Consider the following 23,033-nt stretch of genomic DNA (forward strand, 5'->3'; position numbering starts at 1 on the left):
GACCAAGATAATGGGTATGTTTAATGTGTAGTTTGATAGGTTCTTGATTAGTAAAGGCATCAAAGATTACTGGGAGGCAAGAGAATGGGGTGAGAGGGAAGAACAGATCAGCCATGATTGAATAGCAGAGTAGACTTGATGGACTGAATGGCCTAATTCTGCTCCTATGTCTTATGATCTTGTATTGGTGAGGCCACACTTGGAGTATTCCATTCAGTTTTGGTCATCCTCCTATAGGAACGATGCCATTAAGCTAGAAAGAATGCAGAGAAGATTTACGAGGATGTTGCCAGGACTCATGAACCCGAGTTATAGGAGGATGTTGGGCTGGCTAGGAATTTATTCCTTGGAGCACAGAAGGCTGATGGGTGATCTTAGTGGCATATAACGATGTGAGCGGCATGGATAAGGTGAATGTACATAGGCCTTTTCCAGGGTAGGAAACGAGGACTAGAGGGCACAGGTTTAAAGTGAGAGAGAAAAGATTTAATGGGGGCAACTTGCTCACACAGAGGGCGGTGGGAATATGGAACAAGCCGCTAGAGGTAGTAATTGAAGCAGGCACGATAATAACATTTAAAAGATATTAAATGTTAAAAGATAAAAGATTAAAAGACACATGGATTGGAAAGTTTTAAAGGGATATGGGCCAGGCAAATGGGACCAGCTCAGAGGAGACATCTCGATCAGCATGGATGTGTCGGGTCAATGGCCCTCTTTCTGTGCTATATGTCTATAACTCTAAGTGCCAATAGAAGCAACTGCCTGTCAATTTCCAAAGCTGCCTACGGTTAAAGCTGTGTTTTTAAAAGACAGTGGTGTCTCAATACTCCAGGGAGGTTACATAATGTTTGTTTCATTCCTTGACTGTTGTTTTTCTCTTAGACAGTTTTCTTCTGCTCATCATTTTCCATAGCAAGTGGTTCTCTAGTTTACAATCAAAGAAGGGTCCTAACCCGAACCATCCTCTGTCCTCCACGATTGATGCCTGATCTGCTGTGATCCTCTACCAGTTTGTTTTTGCTCAAGATTCTAGTGTCTGCAATCACTTGTGTCTCACGTTATATCCAATTCATCCCATCTAATTACAACTAGTGTTCCCTAATTCATCATTTGCGTTACATCTAATTTCCATTATTGAAACGTGTCATAGAAGAACCACATGCAAGTTCAGTGTTTCCACCTATTCGGTGTCTTTCTCTTCCTGGGCTCGATGCACTAATTTTACCTTGGTTTTTCCTGGGTTTCAATTTGCCGAATGACATCTTCCATCCAAAGCATTAGATCACGCACCATGCTGAAGAAGCGGAACTTGTCACCAGTGTCAAAAAGCTTTGCCCTCCGAGCTTCACATGCATCAAGCAGGGTTTTCCATGCTTCTAAAACTTCTGTTTCACGTTTCTGAATGTCGTCAGCCTTGTCACCAGCATAAGCAGATTGGAGGCGGGAAGCATCTTCCTGCAGCTGCCTCACCTGTAACACAATATATTAGCACATATCACAATCATTAACCCTTTCTCATCTTCAGTGGCCTTTCTTAGTTATCACAATTTAATACTATAATCTTCGTAATGCTACTGCCATGAGCTGTCCATTTTTCCAGATTTCAACATCTTGTTTGTGCTGCAGTTTGCAAGTTTAAAGAAATGAACAGAAAGAGTCAGCAGTTCAGTATATCCACAGCTAACGTCATTTGTTTTCTTCCTCTCAGTTCTATGTTCAGAATTCTGTTGTTTTTCAACATGAGATAGTAATATGAAAGTTTTATCTATAAACTACATTCAACATATTTTACTTAGCCATTTATATACATGTCTATCATACTTTCTTATTTTGTCTCAGTACAAATTTTAAAAGATCCCCAAATGAAAATCTGTACAAATGAGATAACAGCAGCTGCACAAATGTAAATACAGTACAACTTTGAGTCACATCTTTCATTTCCAATAAAAGCTTTACAAAAATTTAGAATTACAATGGAGAACACTTTGGAAAATATAATATTAATTTTCCAGACTAATAATGATTGCCATTTTCTTTTTCTGTGCAATCGTCTGATGTTCATTGTACTTGTGATAGTATAATGTTATTATCTGTAGAATACTGTAATGTAGTTTATAGGCTTTTGCTTGCAATTGTTTAGACAAACCTCCACAATCATGACAAGATGTCAAGTGATCTGCTGGATTCTTTCAAGTCTGAGGAAAACGAAAAGGAGAGGAAAAAAAATAAATCAAAGGATTCATGCCTGCCAATCTTGCACAATTTCTTGCTTTCGGTTTCAACGTGCCAATCAACGTTCTGAATCGTAGATTCATTATTTTGCCTGGGAAGGCAAGTTGATAGGAGGAAGAGAAATATAAGAAATCATTCTCACCCTCAGTTATTATATAACATTACCAGAAACCTGGCAGCAAGTCTTCTAAATAATCACCAGTTATTCATATTTTTGTGCCAACTGAAAAATTTCAAAGATAATAAGATTAAAAAAAAAAAATATATGACATGACAAAAGCAAAAATGAATGAAAAGGAGGCAACCTTTGGTAACTGAATCATATATCCAATAATAAATTTTCTAAAAACTTTAAATATTCTGGTAATAATCATCATTTGGGCAGGCACTACCTGGATTGTATTGTGACATTCAAAGCCATTCATGAAACACCCCGATTTTGATGATGCAGTAATGGAGGAATCAATGTGAATCCGTACTGCAATCTACAGAATATTGCATTAACAAACCCAAGCTCTGCCCATTGAGTATGTTTGATATTTACTACCTGGGTTCCAAGAGCCTGAATGTCATGTTCAAATGTTGTATGCATCCTCTGCAATGCTTCCACCGTGTTCTGATCTCGCCCAAGTTCCTCTGGGAGCTTCTTGTGCTTGTCTTGAATTCGTCCAAGAATTTCCTTAGCATCGTGGTAAAATTTGTGCAATTCGTAGGAAGCTGCCAAGATTTGTGTTCTAGTGTCAATAAGCTCAAGGAGATCTGCCCAGGCCTCATTGAGTCCATCCTTCCACTCAGCAATGGTGGCAGCATCAGAATGTCCAGAATTGATCAGCTCATCCGCCATATGGTTCACACTGTCAACACGCTCTTGACCAATATTACCAGTATCACGTGCAAATTCACGGAACCTTTCTTGTAGCATCTGAAAAGAAAAATAACAAGCCAAGATTTAAAGTAAGCAGTAGACACAAAAAGCTGGAGTAACTCAGGGGGACAGGCAGCATCTCTGGAGAGAAGGAATGGGTGATGTTTGGGGTCTAGACCCTTCTTCAGAAAGTAAGCATTTTGATTCAGTTGCTTAGCTCAAATGCTGAATATTTCAATGTAAGACTCAGTTGCTTTTAAGAAAAAGCAGTTTGCTGTGGTACTACTTGCGAGCAGCCACTATCTTATGCTGCAAGGCCAGGGATGGATGGATCAGGATATGCATGTACAATACTGAAACTTTTGAAGTTCATATTTTGTCTATTAATTATTACAATATTTTGATAGCTGTGAGCATCAAAATGTGTTTTTGTATCTTAGAAATGCTACAAAATGCAAATTATTGTATTATTTATTGTTCATTAGGAACACCAACCACTATTTGGGCACCAAATAAGTTAGGTTTGATAATAATTCAACCCTTAATAAATTAGGGTGGCACAGTGGTGCAGCTGATAGAGGCACTGCCTCACCATGCCAGGGATCCAATCTCAATCCTGACCTTGATTGCTGTCTGTTTGGAGTTTGCACATTCTCTCTGTGGCTGTGTGGGTTTCCTCCAGGAGCTCCAGTTTCCTTCCACATGCCAAAGACTTGCGGGTTTATAGGTTAATTGGCCTTTGCACATTGCCCCTAATGTGTAGCGAGTGGATGAGAAAGTGGGATGACATGGAACTGGTGGGACCAGGAGATCAATGGTCAGCGTGGATTCGGAGGGCCAATGGCCTTTTTCCATTCTGTATCTCTAAACTAAACTAAAGCTAGGTTTGCAAAACTGCAGTATATTTATACAAGTTGAATAGCTTGGCAGCATAATGTGCAATGTTCCAACTTTGCCATCGCCATCACAACCTTCAAGGTTAAAGTTCCCTAAATCCTATGTTTTCTGGCAGCAATGTACACATACTTGAGGTAGAGCCACATAACAAAATAATAATGCAGCTAGCCAAAATCTTGTGCATAATGATGGGTTTCAAGAAGACAAAATAATTTTTAAATCAAATAATTTTAATAAATTTAAATTAAAAAAAAAAAATCTAACTATAAATTTAAAATAATTAAAATAAAATAAAAATTCTAGCTCCATTGTTTCAGTAATTGTGTCTGCTTCAAAATCATAAATCAAGCCACTGTAGAGAAAGTATCAAATGTTGTGAATCTCAGTAAGTGGACTGCCGTATAGCTAAATGATGGTGAAATTAATGATGCTCGAGTATTTTCTACAGAAATAGTGTACTATTTATTTTTTAAAATGATGCATGCAATAAGATTTTGTCCATTTTTATGCAACAAGAAAAAAGGTCATTAAAATTCCCAAATTGTATTTTATAAACAAATGTGTACCGTAACATGCTCATAGTCCTGTCCAAGCTCATGTGATCCAGCGACCACTTCACGTTCTGCGATCCACTGCTCCAGATCATCCACCTCCCTGTTCAGCTGGAAAAGGCGGTACCTCTCATCAAGTTTCCCTCTTCTCTCCTCAGCCAAGTCTTTCAGTCCAGCATAAAGCTTATCCACCTGAGATTGCCGCATACTGATCCGTTCACTGAAAAGCAAAATAGCAGCATAAATCTAATATTAATTGTCTTCTTGTGAAAGTAAATGATAGTACTCGTACATAAAAACTAATTAATCAAACAAAAGAATGCAGGCATCCTGCCACTTGGTAAAAGACATTTTAATCTGATGACATGCCTATCATCCCATTTGCAACTTCTATTTGGCATTTCCTTACTTTTGCAGTTCAGTGGTTATACCTGTTGTAATTAATTTCCAAATCACTGCTCTTTAATGAAATTCACATATCCATCCAGGCAACTCGTGCGGCACGGTGGTGCAGCGGTAGAGTTGCTGCCATACAGCGACAGAGACCCGGGTTCGATCCTGACTACGGGTGCTGTCTGTACTGAGTTTGTACGTTCTCCCCATGACCACGTGGGTTTCTCCGAGATCTTCAGTTTCCTCCCACACTCAAAAGACGTACAGGTTTGTAGGTTAATTGGCTTGGTATAAATGTAAAATTGTCCCTAGTCTGTGTAGGAGAGTGTTAGTGTGAGAGGATCACTGTTTGATGCTGACTTGGTGGGCTGAAGGGCCTGTTTCCATGCTGTATCTCTAAACTATACTAAATTTTAAAACCAGATAGCATTTTCTTTGCTTAACCTTAGGCAGGTATTTTGCAATATTGCAGATTCATCTTCAGATTGTGTCAAAACCACAATCATGTGAATTTAGACAGGCACACTCAGAAGAAATTAGTAAATAGTGAAGGAGGAAAGGAAACAATTGACATTCTGTCAATGGTTGATATCAAGTATTAAACTAACCTCTCTGGATGCCCATCAGCAACTAGAGCTCGGCTTGTCTTTGAGAGTTGATGAACAGTCTCAGCATAATCTTCCACTGCCAGCTCCAAAATCTGATGTTTTTTCAACATCATCACTGCACTCTGCTCATCCTGCAAAAATGTAACATTCATGAAAGTTTTCGTTTTTTTTTTATTAGGTTTCCAGAAAATCTTCAATAATTTCATTTTAATGACTGGGGCATTACAAACGTAATGAATCATGACCCAAGCTTCCTAAATATGAATTTAAAAATGTAAAGGTCTTCAAATATTTATTTAAATAAATGAAAGGCAGTAAAAAAAAAAATTATGTGTTTTTCTACCCAATATCTATACAAACCTTTGGTTGATGTGGACAATGGATATTACTGACAACTATATTTTGAAATATTACACCTCCATCACTATAAAAGCAAAACATTCTAAATGCAGAAAATCCTGCAATTTTCTTTTAAATGTGCAAGTATGGAATATCATTATCTGGAGATGTTTGAAAGAAGTTTAAATTAAATTTAAATTAATCTCAAGTTGCCTACTGTTTTTGCAGACATTCATCATTGTGAAATAATAATGTTTTCAAATAGCTTCAACTCTTCCCCTCCTCGACAATTAACAAATTCTCTTTTCCTAATTAGGACCACTGAATGAGAAAGATACGTGATATCAACCTTCGCTTTCTCTTCTGACATCATGTACAATTCTTGTTCACTCATCCAAGCTTCAGCCTCTGCAGCATCAAAATAGTACTGCTGGGCTTTGTGTGACTCCACCAAGCGTTTGTGCCGCTTCTCGGTTTCTTCTGACAATAAGGTCCAAAGTTCCCGTAGATCTGATAATCTCTGCTGAATAGCTTCAGCGCTTGGGGTGTCAGCAGTTACCATACTTTGGCTTCTCTCAAATATATCATCAATTCGGGGTTTATGGCCTTGAATTTCTTTTTGAAGCGTCTAGACAGAACAAAAGATAAGTAAAAAATAAGCAATTGCTTACAAGTGAGTTCTTTGATATAAACTGTCTTCCCACCATGTGATAGCCTGTGTAATCTGGTGATGTTAATTACTTTACTGTTAACTTGCTCTATGATGTACCTTAAATATTTTCCAAATCGGCTTTTATGCTGGTACAAAGCTTTCTTATATAATTAAATTGATTTGTAAAAATGTCATACTCTTTATTCAGTTTTATGACATTGCAAACATTACATAACAAAGTTTTGCTTTAGATAACATTAGAAAGTGGGCATGGAATGAATGTTTCTTGTCCAAATAAAATTGCAATTGCTGAATGACTACTGTGCAGTCTCCATAATATTAAGTGAGGTATTTTATATTCAATTAACTACATGGAACATAGTTTAAACATAATAGACAGCAAACTGAAATGTTTCCCATTTTTTCTCCTGCAACAGAAGGTCTGCAGCAATCATGAAAGTTACTAACACCCAAAGATTTAAATACAAACGTAACATCAATAATTTATACTTAGACTGCAGTACAGGAAGCAATGGTTGGAAATATAGAAGGGATTGAGGAAGAGAGACGAAAAAAATCTCAAAAAATTAGAAAGAACTGTTTTATTATATATCGAATGCATGCAGCATTAATTTTTCTCCGAGGGAATATGGCTCCTCAGTTGTAAATTTAATTTGCCTTGGCTAGAAAGGTTCTTCAGCAACAATTCTCTCTTATTTCACTGTTGAAAAATGTCTGATTTTAAACGCACCTGCCAATGAGAAAAAATATGTACAAATCCAGAATCTACAAATTTACCCCCTGGGCAGGTGAAATTTACCCCAGGTTGGGAACCCTGGTGTTAAGCAATGGGAAGGGCATTTAGATATTCTCAAAATAATTAGCTTCATTAAACTCATGAGAAATTGTTCTAACAAATTAATCATAATGAAGCTCAGCATATTTAATGCTACTCCTACATCACTGTACATTTAGAGAAATGATACACTTCACATTCGCAATTAGCACCTAAAACATTAACTGAGATTTAACCAATTATGTAAGTATTACATTTATGTGTTACAATTATCACAAGTATTCCAATTATGTAAGTATGCTTAGCTAACTTAATTAGAAGGTAGTGATTGACAAATGCACGCAAGATCATCCATGAAGGGATCTTGCTTTTTCCAAAGTGCCACAAAGAGATACAATAGTCTAATAATTTATAGCACAATGGGAGTACAGTATTTTTTTTAAAGCCAATTGCACTCTTAAACACTTTTCATTGCTGTTACCTGGTTTTTCTTAATCAGCATCTGCACAGTCTGGAGGTTGTGGCCATGATCAGTGGATGTTGCAAGAGGCATGCGTTCTTCAGCCCACAGCTGGAGGACAGGCAGAAAAATGACATACGATAGTTATATTTGTAGTGGAACGTATGGTCATGATTTAATATAAAAACAGATAATAAAATTCAAGATATTTATTTCCTGAATATGATTAGCCTATGTAGTTGTAAATTTAATACAGATTTGGATTAAGTCTGGAAATTATTTACCTGGAAGGGTCAAATGGGAGAAATGAATTATCATACTAACAATTTTCCTTGATTCTCATCCCCTTTGTCTCATTTTCACACCTCACATTTCCTCATCTCAGTATCTCCCTCTCCCCTGATTCAGTCTGAAGAAGCATCTCGACCCGAAATGTCACTCCTTCTATCGAGAGATGCTGCCTGCCCCGCTGAGTTACTCCAGCATTGTGTGTCTATCTTTGAATTATCATACTGGTAGCTTTCAGTTCACCTGTAGTTCACTCCCTAGCTCTCCCTTTTCTGGTTTCTGTAATGCTCAAGAATGTTTCTACATTTTTCTGTTCCTATAGACCCTTTTGATAATATGGAAACCGGAACTGTATAGAGTACAAGTCTAATCAAGGTTCTACGCAACTTTACAATCTGCAAAAAAACAAAGTGCTGCAGGAACTCAGTGGGTCGGGCAGATCTGTGGAGGGTAATTGGCAAACAACGTTTCGGGTCGGGACCATTCTTCAGCCTATCTCCAGGACAGGACCTGTGACACCATTGCTGTTGGATCAGGCAGGGCTCGTGACGTTAAGACTCCACCCATTGTTTTAACATAACTGCACCTCCATTCAATCCTCTCCCTCTGAAAATAATCCCCAGTGCTTGGTTTGCTTTTTTTTTTTTTAAACAAATACTTTGCCAACAAATAGATTATTTTCAATCTATAATAGACACAAAATTCTGGAGTAACTCAGTGAGATAGGCAGCATCTCTGAGAGAAGGAATGGGTGATATTTTGGGATGAGAGCCTTCTTCAGACAGGTATCTAAGGGTCTTCTGAAGAAGGGTATCAACCCGAAATGTCACCCATTCCTTCTCTCCAGAGATGTTGCCTGTCCCACTGAGTTACTCCAGCATTTTGTGTCTATCTTCAGTTTAAACCGGCATCTGCAGTTCCTGCCTACATATTCAATGCACTGTTTTGTAGACTGTTTTAGCGGAGAATGCAGTTAAAAGATTCAATTGTTCATGCAGCTATAGTTTCACTCAATAAAATGAGAAAAATATCCAAAATCTAACATTATGACCATGAGCAACCAATAAGCACTTTAATTTTACATAATTTCTACAGCTAAGAAATTAATTGATGATTATTCCTGATATCTAATTTTACTACTTTTATAGTAGATAGGAAAATAAAGGAACGAATTAAAACATTTTACATACGCATTATACTTTGGTATTGGAAGATTTCTCTTTACTTACAACTGGGCAACCTTTCAAGTGTCATTAAAAGAACAAATGTGTTTATTAACAAATTATTTATATTTTTGAAAAACGCCAAAGAAAAGTTAGGATCATCAGATATTTTGCATTTTAATGAATTGGTACTTAAAAAGACCATGACCAAGACAGATTATTCATGTAACATTTTTAAATGTCAGGATTTGAGGCAAGCCAAAAGAAAGAATGTTACTATGCTTAGCTGTAAATGGTTTATACTGAAGATACTACTTACAATTTCATCCTCCAGATCTCTGTTGAATTGATGAATTTCCTTCGATGCCAACAAGTAACTTTTCCTTTCACGCAGTGGTTCCAATAATTGTGTGAATCTATTTTCAACTATGGTGCGCTTGCAGTCCACCTCATCGGTATCTTTACCTTCTTGGCTTAATACCTTGGCCTGAGACTTCAATTCATCCACCTCTTTCTTCCGCACTTCCATTTGATTTTCCAACATCTAATTAGGAGTGATGGAAGAAAATCAGTCTGCATGCAGTACGAAGTGAACAATGTGTTTCCAGTCTCGTTATGTGATCTGCAGTTATCCATGCTTCCTTGTGAATAGTTGCACCGTCGTAGTAACATACCTGTTGTTTCTTGAGAAGGATAGAGACACTCGTAAGGTCCTTGCCATAATCATCAGATTGGAGCTGCCCTTCCAGGTTGTGCACCCATTTGTCTAAATCAGCGCAGCTCTGTGTAAAAAGTTCGGCTTTATTGGCATCAAACAGACGCTGGGCTTTGGCCTGGGTTGTAGATTCGAGATCTTCCCACGAATGATGCAGAGCAGTGAGCTTCTCTTTCACAACCACTTCGGTCTCTGGTTTTTCTGCAATCAGTTGCATTCCATCCTAAATGATAAAACAAAATTATTTTCAGACCAAATTTTCATTTTTTCTGCAGAAATCCAATGAGGTTGCATTGAAATGCATCAGCTATCAACTTATTTTGCACACAACAAACACAGTTGTTTTTTCCTATAAGTTAATGGGAGATGTTCTCATCTACTTTTTTTTTAAATGTTTAGGGTGATCATCCAGTGTAAAATCTCAAAACACTAATACAGCAATCCTGAATGGATATCATTTAAATCTATTCTGGAACACACAGTGTTCCTGATTTAAAAACATCTCAATTTTAATATATAACAAATGGAGGGCAACATCATTTGACACTTGTCATTTAACCACAGTTAAAAACGATAAAATATTCTTGGTTGCTTTTGTATAAGGACTTTCTATCCCAGTGGTGGTCAGGGATAAAGATAGGTCAATAAACAACAAGTATTCTTTCAGAAAACATTAGCTTTCATATCTTTACATCTTTTGAACAGGATTAGTATTTGCTAATACATGAAAGGCATTCAAATCAAGAAACCAAGTACAGAATTCAAGACTCATTCAAGCAACAATGGAAAAGCTACAATAAGACCATTAAATTGTTGCAACCACAATCGTTGAAGAACTATTTATTTTGATACAATGCATTTTGGAAATTGAGTTAACTAATCAGTACAATGTGGCCTTCTAACTGTAAACTGAAAATAACATCCAAGCTGCATATTTATTACAAAACAAAATTAACTCTGCAATAAGATAGTTTGATACCTTGTCAATTTTATCGAGCCATTCTTTATTTGATGCAAGCTCTGCCATAAAAGCTTGATGCTTCTGCCATTTACTGTGCAAGTTCCTGGCTTCATCATAGGACATGTCCTGGGCAGTGAGCATCTTCTCACTAATCCAGAGGGACAGCTGTAAAACAAAATATATGTTTAAGAAATATAAAACATCAAAAGGAAATATATTAAAAATTCAAAGTAGTGCGCTACTTGATTGAGTTGTGCAGCCAGCTTACTTACTTCCTGACAGTCTTGAAGAAATTTCTGTAGACCTCTATTGTCTTTCAAACGCATTAGAAGTTCACTGGCACCTTCACGGGTCTTTTTATGCCTGTGGATTGAATTAAATGGCAACATTTATAAAAGTGTTATTGTAAAGTATGCAGAATCTGAGCTGTTAGCGAAACTCATTGGTTTTCCAAGCTGTGGGTACAATTTTAAAGGAAGAATATTAAGAATCCCTTTCAATATTTCTACCCCATGAATGTGAATCCTGATCTCTAAAATTCATATTTCACAAATGTTTAACATGAGAATATCTGGGATTGACTTGCAATTCTGGTGATTGTCAACAGACCGACAGACAAATCCTCCTCAGCTTTTTCATGCTGAGGTATTTGGTCAAACCTGGGACACAAGGAAGTGAATGGACTCAAATTATATAGTAAAGATCTTAAATATAGAACACTGCTTTGCGGCTTGCGACGTGCCACTTAAACTGATTCTAAAAGCACTCTTTTGGATTTGAAGTCTAATAATTATGCTTGCTTCAGATTTTTTGTTGTTGCTTGTGTTGGTGTGGGCAGGAGTAGAGAGGTTTGTGGAGCAGAGTTATTCGTTGCTTCAGTTATCACGTGATTCTGAAAGCTATTTTTTTTTTTGTTACTATTGCTGGTTAATTATCAATAGCTATCATTACACTAATTTAAATGTAGCCAAGGAATGATTTTTTTTAAATGTTAAGGGGTTAGAAATGTAATGGAATATCTTCACCCACCAGGAAGAGCACTGATGCCACACTTAACAAGATGCTCAATGACATTGAGTCAAAGCAATCTGCTTGACTGGTGCCCCATGCACCTCCTTAAACCTTTATTCCCAACCTCAGTCACTCTAGGGTGCACAACTATTAAATGCACAGCAGTTACTCATGCAAGATATTTTGAAAGCAACTCCCAAACCTACAGTCTACCATTGAGAACATGGACTTCAGAAGCATGAGAATATCATCATCTGTAGGTTCCCTTCCAGGTGGCACATCATGACTCAGAAATATATATTGAAATTCCTTCATCATCATTTGGTCCCAGTCTTAGACAATAGACAATAGGTGCAGGAGTAGGCCATTTGGCCCTTCGAGCCAGCACTGCTGATCAAGGCTGATCATTCCCAATCAGCACCCCGTTCCTGCCTTCTCCCCATATCCCCTGACTCGGCTATTTTTAAGAGGCCTATCTAGCTCTCTCTTGATATCATCCAGAGAACCTGTCTCCCCCTCTGAGGCAGAGAATTCCACAGACTCACCACTCTCTGTGAGAAAAAGTGTTTCCTCGTCTCCGTTCTAAATGGCTTACTCCTTATTCTTAAACTGTGGCCCCTGGTTCTGGACTCCCCAACATCGGGAACATGTTTCCTGCCTCTAGCGTGTCCAAGCCCTTAACAATCATATATATTTCAATGAGATACCCTCTCATCCTTCTAAACTCCGGAGTGTACAAGCCCAGCTGCTCCATTCTCTCTCCATAGGTCTTGCAAACCTATCTCCGACAGCGCTGTGAAAACACCTTCTATGGAAAGAAGAGAAGTAAATGCTGACATTGCCAACAGCGCCCAGCTATTTAAAAAAAAAAATAATTGTTTATCAAGGAAACAACTTTTCCAAAAGAAAGGTTTTGGGCTGGTTTTGATTGTGTTATAATATCCACTATATTATTATTTAAACTTTATTTTAATAAGGATGAATACAATTAAATGTCTACAGCAAATCACCAGGTACTAAAGGAACTCAACAGACCAAGCAGCATCTAAGGAGAGAAATGGACAATGTTCCGTGTCAATGCTTGCCTGGCCTGCTGAGCTCCTCCAGCACTTTGCTGTAGATTCCAGCATCTGCAGTCTCCTGTGTTGCCATATTTCTATGGTGTTATCCTAAATGACCTGGGAGATCTTTCTGAATAATGAGTAAAAATTGATACAGGGAAAGGACATTCAATCAAAATATATTTTCCTACAAACCCAGGTTTCACGCCAAGGTAAAGCATGTACAGTAACAAAACAAAAACAGGTAAGATTAAAATATCTTTTCTGTGCAATTAATACATGCATACAAAATCTTAACCTTATTTTCAAAAGGGACAGAATCTGATTGATATTTTTCTTTACCTTTCATCGATAGAATTAACCTTTTCCTGGATTTTGTCAGAATAAATATTCACATCACTGACCAGCCGCCTGCCTGTCTCCACCACTCCGTTGATCTTATCTTCATTAGCATCCATTGTAGTCATGAAGTCTTCCTGTTTCTTAATGGCAGCTTCTGCAGCTTCTAATGTTGTGGGCATTTCAGTGTGTGCCAACACATATTCCTTTGTTTACAAAAAAAACACAAATCATTTTTAGTTGACATTTTACTTTTAATTATGATCAGAGAACAAAACATTGATGCACAGGAATGATCAGTTCCAGCTTTGCAGTCTTGTTTTAATAAGATGTTTCATGGGCAGCACAATTCTCCAAATGCCTACAACTTTCTATTCACATTTGTCATACCTCTCATGCTTTAATATCCATTGAGTTTAGTTTAGTTTAGAGATACAGTGCGGAAACAGGCCCTTCGGCCCACCGAATCCACGCCGAACAGCGATCCCCGCACATTAACACTGTCCTACACACACACACACGGGACAATTTACACTTATACTAAGCCAATTAACCTAGAAACCTGTACGTCTTTGGAGTGTGGGAGGAAATTGAAGATCTCGGAGAAAACCCACAGTCACGGGGAGAACATACAAACCCCATACAAACAGCAGCCGTAGCCGGGATCGAACCCGGGTCTCAGGGGCTGCAAGCGCCGTAAGGCAGCAACTCTACTGCTGCGCCACTATACTGCCCTTTGAGTAATGGATGCTGAAATGCTTTATGTGAAACTGAAACAAAATCCTGCTCAATAGAAGAATCTTGTCTATTCTGCAATTTGTATGTCTGATAAATATTTTATGCCCACCTGGACTGACAATAAGTAGGTTAACACAGAGGATAACAGTATTTTCTATTGTGTTTTAATCAGATATTTTGGTAAAATGTATACATATTTATTTTAACAGGAAAAAAAAATGGACTGTCTTACAAGCAAACTTCTAAAAGAACTTAAAAATAACATACACCAGGCTAGAATTGAAAGTCAAAATTAAATGCAAGGTTCTTATCTTACCTGGTTGTTGAGGAATCCTTCTGCTTGCTTTGTATCTCTTAAGAATAATTGGTATGAATGAGATTGGGACAGGTGATTCTGTCTATTCTCCCACATCTTGTGCAGTTCATTCCATCCAGTGTCCAAAGCTTGCAGGCGCTGGCGTAAGAACATGTATTGTGCATCTGTTTGTCCCTGCGTTACCATTTCACCCATGTCTCGCATTTTCTGATAGTCTTCCTCATAATTGTTAATTTCATTTTTGATGTTTTCATGTTGGGTGAGTAGCTTTTCTCCTTCTGCCAGCGTGTTTGGCATGTCTTCAGAAGCAATAGCAGTTTGAGTTCTTGAGAGCCAGGACTGGAAGTCATCCAGATCACGTAAGAATTGCTGAAGTTTGTTTGCTTCACCAAGTGATTCTTCTCGATTCTTTAAAGTACTTTTCATGTCTTCCCAGACATCACTGATTTCTGCAAGACGGCTCATAATAGCTTGTGCCTGGTCAGGATGCTCAGCAGCAAGTCTTTCGGCTTCTTTCTGCAGGTCATCTAGTTTAGCTTCAATTGCTGTTAAATCTCGTTCCATTCCAGTTAATTTCCTTTGGAGAGCCATGACACCAGCAAGATCATTGCCCAGATCTTGCGTGGACTCAATGACTTTGGTCTTTTCCCTAATCCAGGATTTAGTTTCATTGCATTCCAGGTGGTAGTTCTGAATGCTGAGTGCGGAATTGAGTGCATCTTTCTTTTGGTCCACAAGTTGACGGAATTTACTCCACCTAGAATCAAATTAGCAAAATGGAAGCAAATGGTCAGATACATGTGCTAACACTGGCTAACGTTAAATCTAAAATGAGATGGAATGATAGGCAGTCAGTGCTTCCTTAACCACTCCACCTCATTCTGAAACAGCAGACTACATCATAAACATTCTATCGTGCCCAACTTGCAAATTTATACCTGAATCTCGCTTCCTTCCTGTATGTTTTCTACTCAAAGAAACAGATTACTATATGAATGTGGTGGAAAGTAAGTGAGATAGGCGAGTGTAAATGACAGAATCATTTTAATTTCTACTACTGCCTCAGCTTTCACCATGAAGAGGTGACATGGTGTGGGGGGGAGGGGAGTGCGACACCATTAATCCTGTGCTGATCAGCTGATCAACTGTTAATTTAGACTTTAACATATCTTTCTAAGCCAATTTTCTCACATCAAAACATTCACTCTGTAATAAAGTGAAAAGGTCTTGAATGAAGAATGAAACTTAATAGCTTTAAACTTGATCCACCTACCTCACATGTGATATATCTGCTTACATTGCGTGGTCGGGTAACCATGCTACACAAATCCTCCATCATATAGACAAACAAATGCCTCGGCGTTGTATAATAAAACGTTATGTCCAATTAACAAACTGCAGATTGATTTTTGCCACAATGCATATCATGGTGGTGTCTAGTTTTGCTGCAAGTGCTTCACTGAAATCTATTTGTCATGTTTAAAATGACAGAGAAACAAAATGGCATCTTGGTCCAAAGATTATTAGTTTTTGGTCTCAGAGGTGTGATTACTAACCAAGCACAACAGGTATTGTCATCATCACCCGAAAATGTCCAAAATGTATTGCTAAATAAAATATTGATACCAAGCTACGTAAATAAGTTATTAGAGCAGCTAACTAAAAGCTTGACTGAAGATGTAAGTTTTAAGGAGATGACATGGAGGAAAGGAGGCAGAATTGTGAATGGAATGTCAGAGTGCAGGATCAATTGAATTAATTGATGAGAAAAAGGCCAGCAGTGGAATCTCTGGCTCATTCCTGAACATAAATGCACCAGCACTGTCAATATGCCAGGAATCGAAATTCTCTAATGCCTTTCACAAATTTCAATCAGTTGGGAGAGATTGGTTTCTGTGGAAAGCAGAATAGGGGCGAGGATGGGAAGATGTGACTGGTGGTGTGATCATGTTGAATGGGTGGAAATTACAGAGAATGATTTGTTGGATGGAGAGACTGGCACTGTGAAAGGTGACGACCAGGGGAAAGTGCGTATGTGTGTGTGCATGTGCGTGTGAGCGTGTGTGGGGGGGGGGGGGGGAGTAAATAGGTAATAAGTAAGAGTACAAGATAGAAATTTATAATCCGATTGAATGGTGCCAGAACAACAATCTTGCTTTCAATCTTAGTATGACAAAGGAGCTGATTGTTTACTTCTTCTTCTTGTTTCTTGGTTTCTTCGTCCTCCAAAATATTCCAAATGGAATTTAAACTGGAGGTGGTGAAGGGAGGGCTTAAGCCAGAAAGGGTTATTTCAAGAAGGAAATAACCATGGATCAGGGATCCATGAACTAATGGAACACCACTCTTCCTCGAGAAGACAGTGGTGGAGTGTCAAAGTTTTAAGTTCATGTGCATGCATATCTTTGAAGATCTGTCCTAGGTCCAGTTCATTGATGGAATTGTAAACAAAGCTCATAAAGCTCACTCCTGAAGTTGGAGGAGCTTTGGCATGTCGATGAATACTCCATCGAACCTCTACTTGTGTACAGCAGAGAGCGTACTGATTAGTTACATCACGACCTGGTTTAGTAACTCGAAATCCCAGGAATGAAAGAGGCTACAGAGAGTGTAGACATTGTCCGGTCCATCAAAGGTACTGACCTCCCCATTATCGATGGGATCGATAGAAGATGCTACCTCAAAAAAGTAGCCAATTTCATCAAAGACCCACACCACACTCGCATTTCACTACTTCCATTGGGAATGGGTACAGGAGACAAAAAAACGGCAGGTTCAATAACAGCTTCCGCCCAGCAACTATCAGGCTCTTGAACACCGTAAACACTAACCACTACATCAGCAACTATGATCTTCTTTGAATCGTTTTGCTGGTTGTACTACAGACTTTCTTTTTGCACTGTAATGGTTACCTAGTATTTCTGTTATTAATGTATTTTATTAATAATTAATATATATTTGTTTGACTGATTTTGCATTAAGCTACAACGAGTTAGAATTTCATTGTTCCTTTGCTGGGACATCTGCCAATTAAACATTTTGAATCGACTCTCGATGTACACTTCTATGTGACCTACATACCTTGTATTTAGCTTATCTTGCTGTGCTTTGATTTCCTTTTCACTTGGGTGACCACTGTGGATCAACTGTCGAGCTATCTGGTTCACCACTGCGATACGAGAAGCCTGGTTGTTCATCTCTGGCTCTAGACTTTCAAACCTACAACAAAAATATAAAGATTAAACCTGCATAAATAAAACACAGAATTCTAAATGGCTTAGGATATCAATTCCCTAATTAACAAAAAAAAATAACAATACAATGAAAGTAATCCTGGGAATAGTTAGAACTAAAGTTAGTTAGTTTTATTATTTATCTACAGCTGCTCCACGACCTACGATGGGGTTACGTTCCGATAAACCTATCGTAAACCGAAAATATCGCAAGTCAAAAACGCATTGCGATATATTGCGATCACGAGACTGGAAGTGATGAGCGGCTCGCTGTCGTTGCCGAGCGTTTACCGATCGTAAAGTCGAAATATCGCAAGTCAAAGCCATAAATTTGCGGAGCACCTGTAATGTGCTCTAATTCTTGACTAAATAGAAGAAAGCTATTTATTTTGTCACAATGCTGCTGGTAATGACTGAAATCCTTTAGCCCCGAGTTGGGCCCGCAAGCATTGGTTCACTGATTAATTTTTGACATACATTTGGCTAACTCAGCCCTGTTGTTCGAAGATTACTGGTCTGATATAATTTCTGAAACTTTCTTTCTTCACAGTTGGCACTTGACTAGCATTTACAATGTTTTGCTTTTGATTTTTTTAAATGACCTCTGAATCCAATTTAGTAGCAAAATGACACTACACAAAAAAAAAACTTTTAACATGTTATTATCAGGATAGGCAATAAATAACAAGGCCTCAGATTCAATGACCCATCCTTTGGATTCATACAATATGACTTAAATATTGAAAGTTGCTCATTTAAAGGCAAAATAATCATATTTTGTTGTAATCATTACAGTAAAGACTATACAGCCAACATATAAACCACAATAAAGTATTCTCAGACTCCCTAGAATATTGAATCTCTAATCCACTGCTTCAATTGTCAATCATATCTCATATATTACAGGTTTTAAATCAATATTGTCATCGGATATATTTTGTAATACAAACACTTTATTCCCAACCTGTGTTGGATAACTTCAAGATCTTCAAGCTTTTCTGGGATCTCCATGTTGTTCAGCCAATGCTCTTTCTCATCGATCCACAGTTCACAAGCGTCTGCTTCACTGAACATCTTGTACTGCGACAGTGCATCCTGAAGGGCTTGTTTACGAAGTCGTGCCAGCTCAGCTAACTCCTTGTAACGTTCCTCAATATCAGCCAATCTACCTTCCACCTCTGGTGAATTGTAGTACTCATCAGGCAAACTTCGTCCTTGTTCATGTAGTGAATCAATGATTTGTCTGTAGCTAGCAACCTCCTCACCCACATCTTTGTGTTTCTTCACTAGGGCTTGAGTGGAGTATTCATCATGGCCAACATCATTGCTGGAGACAATTCGCAAAATATCTAACATCCACACATCAATATCATCACCATCAGCCTTAAACTGGTGAACGTTAGCAGCTTCCTCCAATCGCTTTTTCTGAATTGCAGACAGCTCATCAAGGTGGGCCCACTGATCCTGAATGTCCTGAATCCGTTCCTTAATCTTCTCTGATCCAAAGTGCTCCTCAGCTACCATTGCATCACCTTCTTTTATCGTCTGTTGAAGAGGTCCACGTCGTCCACTCATTTCATCCTCAAATGCCTTGTGCTTGCTCAGAAGGCGAATCACACTCGTCAGATCCTTGCCGTAGTCAGCTGCTGAAAGAATCTGTTCTTTTTCACGGATCCAGCTTTCTTCCTCTGCCATCTCCCAAAAGAACTTCCAGAGGCGTCGGGACTCTTCCAAGCGAGCTCTTCGTTCAGCAGCCAGCTGACAAAGTTCTTGGTAACAGAATTCCAGGTGAGTTACACGATCATGAATGACCTGTGGATCACATGGTTTGTAACCTGGGGAAGGAAAAAGAAGTCCTTATTTCAAGGCTTTTTACCATTATCTCCAGTTGTTTTGCTAAATAGCTATTTGAATGTGCTCTGTTTCTCTCATTGCCTTTACAGAGGCATTTGAGCCAGTTTGCAATTTTATTCTATTGGCCTTCTGAGCTGACCATGACATAAGAGATGGAAGTCGGCAAGGAGAATTCTACTTCACACCAATTTTCTAATAATTGTCATTTTAATCATGCCCTAGGACTCCAATTTGACCACTATATTCAAATTAACCACTATATACATTCCATACTCTTTCCTAATTGCCACCCTGGCTGCGACTGGTTGAGACAATCCGGGATGAACTCCAGACCTTTATCATCTCTGCTGTACAGTGGCAGAATGCCTGGCCTTTATTAGTGCAATTATCAAAATTGCAATCAAGAAATTAAACACCAAATGATTTTTATTCCCCCTGCGTACCTCTGCGAAATTAAGTATCTATTCTAGCTGGACTGAGCTCAGCTGATTAGAGCATATGTTGTCAACTCCTGTGACGTTTTTAAGTTTGCAATGAACGGTCTTACATCATTAAATGGAATCACCCAATGAGCCATCACTGGAGCACAAAAAAGATCACCATAAAAAGTGAAGGGTGAAAATAAAACTTACCTTCTCCTTCAGAAGCAAATTTCCGAGCAGAAGCATTGACACCTTTGATTCTGTCAGCCTGAATAGCGATGTCAGCTTCAACGAGTGCATGTTTCTGCAGGAGATCTTCCACACCAAGCAAATGTTTCCCATAGTCTTGAGACAGCAACAGCACCTGTGATAGTTCAACAACTTTCACCGATTGTTCATGTTAAATATACCGAACACAACATACAAGAGTTTAAAATAAAATTCAAAAAGTATTGCTAATATTGCATTACCAGTACAAGTGCTCATCTTCCCCTTCCTTAACCCTCGAGCTGTCTCCTCCCATCCCCCCGCCCTCGGGCTCCTCCTCCTCCCTTTTTCCTTCCTTCTCCCCCCCACCCCCCATCAGTCTGAAGAAGGGTTTCGGCCTGAAACGTCGCCTATTTCCTTCGCTCCATAGATGCTGCTGCACCCGCTGAGTTTCTCCAGCATTTTTGCGTACCTTCATCTTAGCTTATGGCTGCTTTAAAACATTGATTGCAATCTTTACTAAAACAATTCACACAAAATGTTACAAAAGGGAAGAGCTGTTTTTTTTTAAATATACCTTCATTTCATCCATCCAGTCCATAATATATAACATTTCCTGGAAAATCTTTTGTAAATTGAGGTTCATTTCTAACCGATGCCTACGGGCACGCAACAATTCCAGTAGGTATTCCCAAAGCCTGTAGACGTTTTCTTTCCTCGCTGTGATCCGTTTGATATCATGGTAGTTCTCTGCTTCAAGTTCCTTGGCCACAGCCACCACTGCTTGCACTCGCTCTTCATATGCAGCAATATCTGTCTCTATAGCTTCGTGCTTCTTGGTAGCAGCCTCCACAGCTGGGAGATCAAAACCAAAATTGTCCTACGGCGCAAGAAATGGAAGTCACTTTACGTGATAAAATGTTTAAATATTCAGCGAGAATTAGCAAATCTGACAAGAAATATACACTGCAAAGAAAATACAGTTTGACTAAAAAAGGCAAAAGAGTGCCTCAATTTTAAACAGCGATACTATTTTCAGCTGTATTTGAGATTTGGCCAACTAATGATTATTCGAATATATAAAAACCACTTGCTCTACAAAATCTACAGAAATTAATTATATACCATTATTCAGCCATTAACAAACAGGTTTTATGTTCAAATATATTTGCAAACCACTAGCCTTGAATTCTCATTGTACTTGATACCCGGTTTCGCATGAATTAAAATTGATACCAATATTTTTTCTAGAGCGCCAAAAAATAACAAGTGAAGCATTACCTGCGAAACAAGGCGCTGGTTTTCACTCAGCCAAGTCTCCCTCATAGCAGCTTTACGATCGAATCGCCTTGCAAGTTGTTCCAGCTTTTCTTGTCTGATCAGCTCAGTCCTTAATGCCAGTTCTCGTCCGTGTTCAGATTTTTCCAGTCTTTCCCAGGCCTGTAGGTGATAATATTGACAACCAATAACTTTCCAAACTTATAATCAATCTTATCAAAAACTCTGTTCAATTAAAAAATTTTAAAAAAATTAAATTTGATAGTAGGAAATTTAGGTGAATTATCAAGATAATTGAAAATTGGGTCAGTTTGTGATCAAGCCACAAGGAGGCCCTCTCTGAGCAATGATGAATAGCAGTTAAAGAAGCTTGCGAAGCTAGGTCGACAAAAGAATGTCTATAATTGTGTGAATGGTGGAATTTCACAACATTTGTAAATACTATTGGACATTGTTTAACACAGACATCTTGAGGAATCTCTGTGAGAGAAAAACAATCCAAAATGATGTGAGGAAATGATCCATGCAAACTCCATGCTAGTACAATGGGCCAGGTTCTTCTCATAAAAACTGAAAGGTGGAATCATAAAACAGAATAGTTAATTACTTATAACTAACTTTGATCAACTTTATTGCATATTTTTCTTAAAATTCTGAGCAAAATGTGAAGCTTGAGCATTACAAATTATCTCAAGCATACAAATACATGTATGGCTAGCTGTTTTGTTATGGGGCTGCAGTTTTTAATATCAGGGTGGAATGTGCTTAACCCAAAAATAAATGCAGACAGTAAAGTTTAATACTTACAGGAAATATTTTATTCAGAAGCTTCAAAACGCCTGATGATCTACAGCTACTTATACTGTGTTAGTCTTTATATTAGAATTAAATTAGAAATTACATGGGATAGTGGAAATTTTGAATAGTACATTCCCCAAAAAAGCCATGGTTCCCAACCTTTTCAAGACATGAATTGACATGTCTATGGTGAAGATAAAGAGGAATGAACTCCAGGCGAGAGGAAGCAAACGAGTTAGGCTGGCAAATAACATTTATTTAGTTTGAGATAATGCCTTTAGTGAAGGGATAAATAAAGAGAGGGAATGCACAATAAATGGAGGAAAACCAAGAAATGTGGAGGAAGAGAAAAATCTTGGAAAGTTCATCCGCATATCGCTAAACGTAGCAGAAAAGGCCAAAAAGGCAGCTAGAATGGCATAAAGGATATTCCCCTTTAATGACCTAGGCATAGAATGCAAGAACAAGGAAGCCATGCCAGCACTGCAGAAAATATTAGTTTGACTATAGCTGGAGTTCTGCGTGCAGTTCTGGTAACGAGACCTCAAGAAAATTGCGCTGGTGCCAGTGAGACTACAGCGGAGTTTAAAGTTAATAAGTAGAAAGCATAGATTTAAGACAATTGGTAGAGGAATTAGAGGTAGATGGAAAGAGGGAAAAAAGGAGTTGCTCAACAACTGGTAAGATCCAGAACTTGTTTCCTGAAAATTAGTGGAGACAAAATCCCTCACCACATTTCAAAAATAGTTTAATGAGCACCGGAACAGCCTTAAACTAATATTGCTGGGAGAGACTTGATCGGCCAAATTTCTAAGATTCTGTGATAACTAGGCATATGGTTCAGAGACAGTGG

The 23,033-nt window shown here is 38.3% G+C and overlaps 1 protein-coding gene across 6 annotated transcripts in view; it reads right to left on the reverse strand.

Moving 5' to 3' along the window:
• sptbn1 (spectrin beta, non-erythrocytic 1) overlaps positions 1 to 23,033 on the reverse strand; it is a 190,046-nt gene that overhangs the window by 20,876 nt on the left and 146,137 nt on the right. For all 6 annotated transcript variants that reach the window (XM_033025223.1, XM_033025218.1, XM_033025219.1 and 3 more), the window contains 17 exons: positions 21,386 to 21,544; positions 20,682 to 20,984; positions 20,108 to 20,261; positions 18,586 to 19,456; positions 17,470 to 17,607; positions 14,389 to 15,145; positions 13,338 to 13,540; positions 11,196 to 11,286; positions 10,942 to 11,088; positions 9,922 to 10,185; positions 9,567 to 9,791; positions 7,818 to 7,907; positions 6,238 to 6,516; positions 5,550 to 5,680; positions 4,564 to 4,768; positions 2,783 to 3,157; positions 1,229 to 1,473 (listed from right to left, as the gene is read on the reverse strand). In XM_033025223.1, the coding sequence (XP_032881114.1) occupies positions 1,229 to 1,473; positions 2,783 to 3,157; positions 4,564 to 4,768; positions 5,550 to 5,680; positions 6,238 to 6,516; positions 7,818 to 7,907; positions 9,567 to 9,791; positions 9,922 to 10,185; positions 10,942 to 11,088; positions 11,196 to 11,286; positions 13,338 to 13,540; positions 14,389 to 15,145; positions 17,470 to 17,607; positions 18,586 to 19,456; positions 20,108 to 20,261; positions 20,682 to 20,984; positions 21,386 to 21,544 (4,637 nt within the window). The remainder of the gene's footprint in view (positions 1 to 1,228; positions 1,474 to 2,782; positions 3,158 to 4,563; positions 4,769 to 5,549; positions 5,681 to 6,237; positions 6,517 to 7,817; positions 7,908 to 9,566; positions 9,792 to 9,921; positions 10,186 to 10,941; positions 11,089 to 11,195; positions 11,287 to 13,337; positions 13,541 to 14,388; positions 15,146 to 17,469; positions 17,608 to 18,585; positions 19,457 to 20,107; positions 20,262 to 20,681; positions 20,985 to 21,385; positions 21,545 to 23,033) is intronic.

This window comes from Amblyraja radiata, chromosome 8 (assembly GCF_010909765.2).
Source record: "Amblyraja radiata isolate CabotCenter1 chromosome 8, sAmbRad1.1.pri, whole genome shotgun sequence".
In the NCBI taxonomy this organism is placed as follows: domain Eukaryota; kingdom Metazoa; phylum Chordata; class Chondrichthyes; order Rajiformes; family Rajidae; genus Amblyraja; species Amblyraja radiata.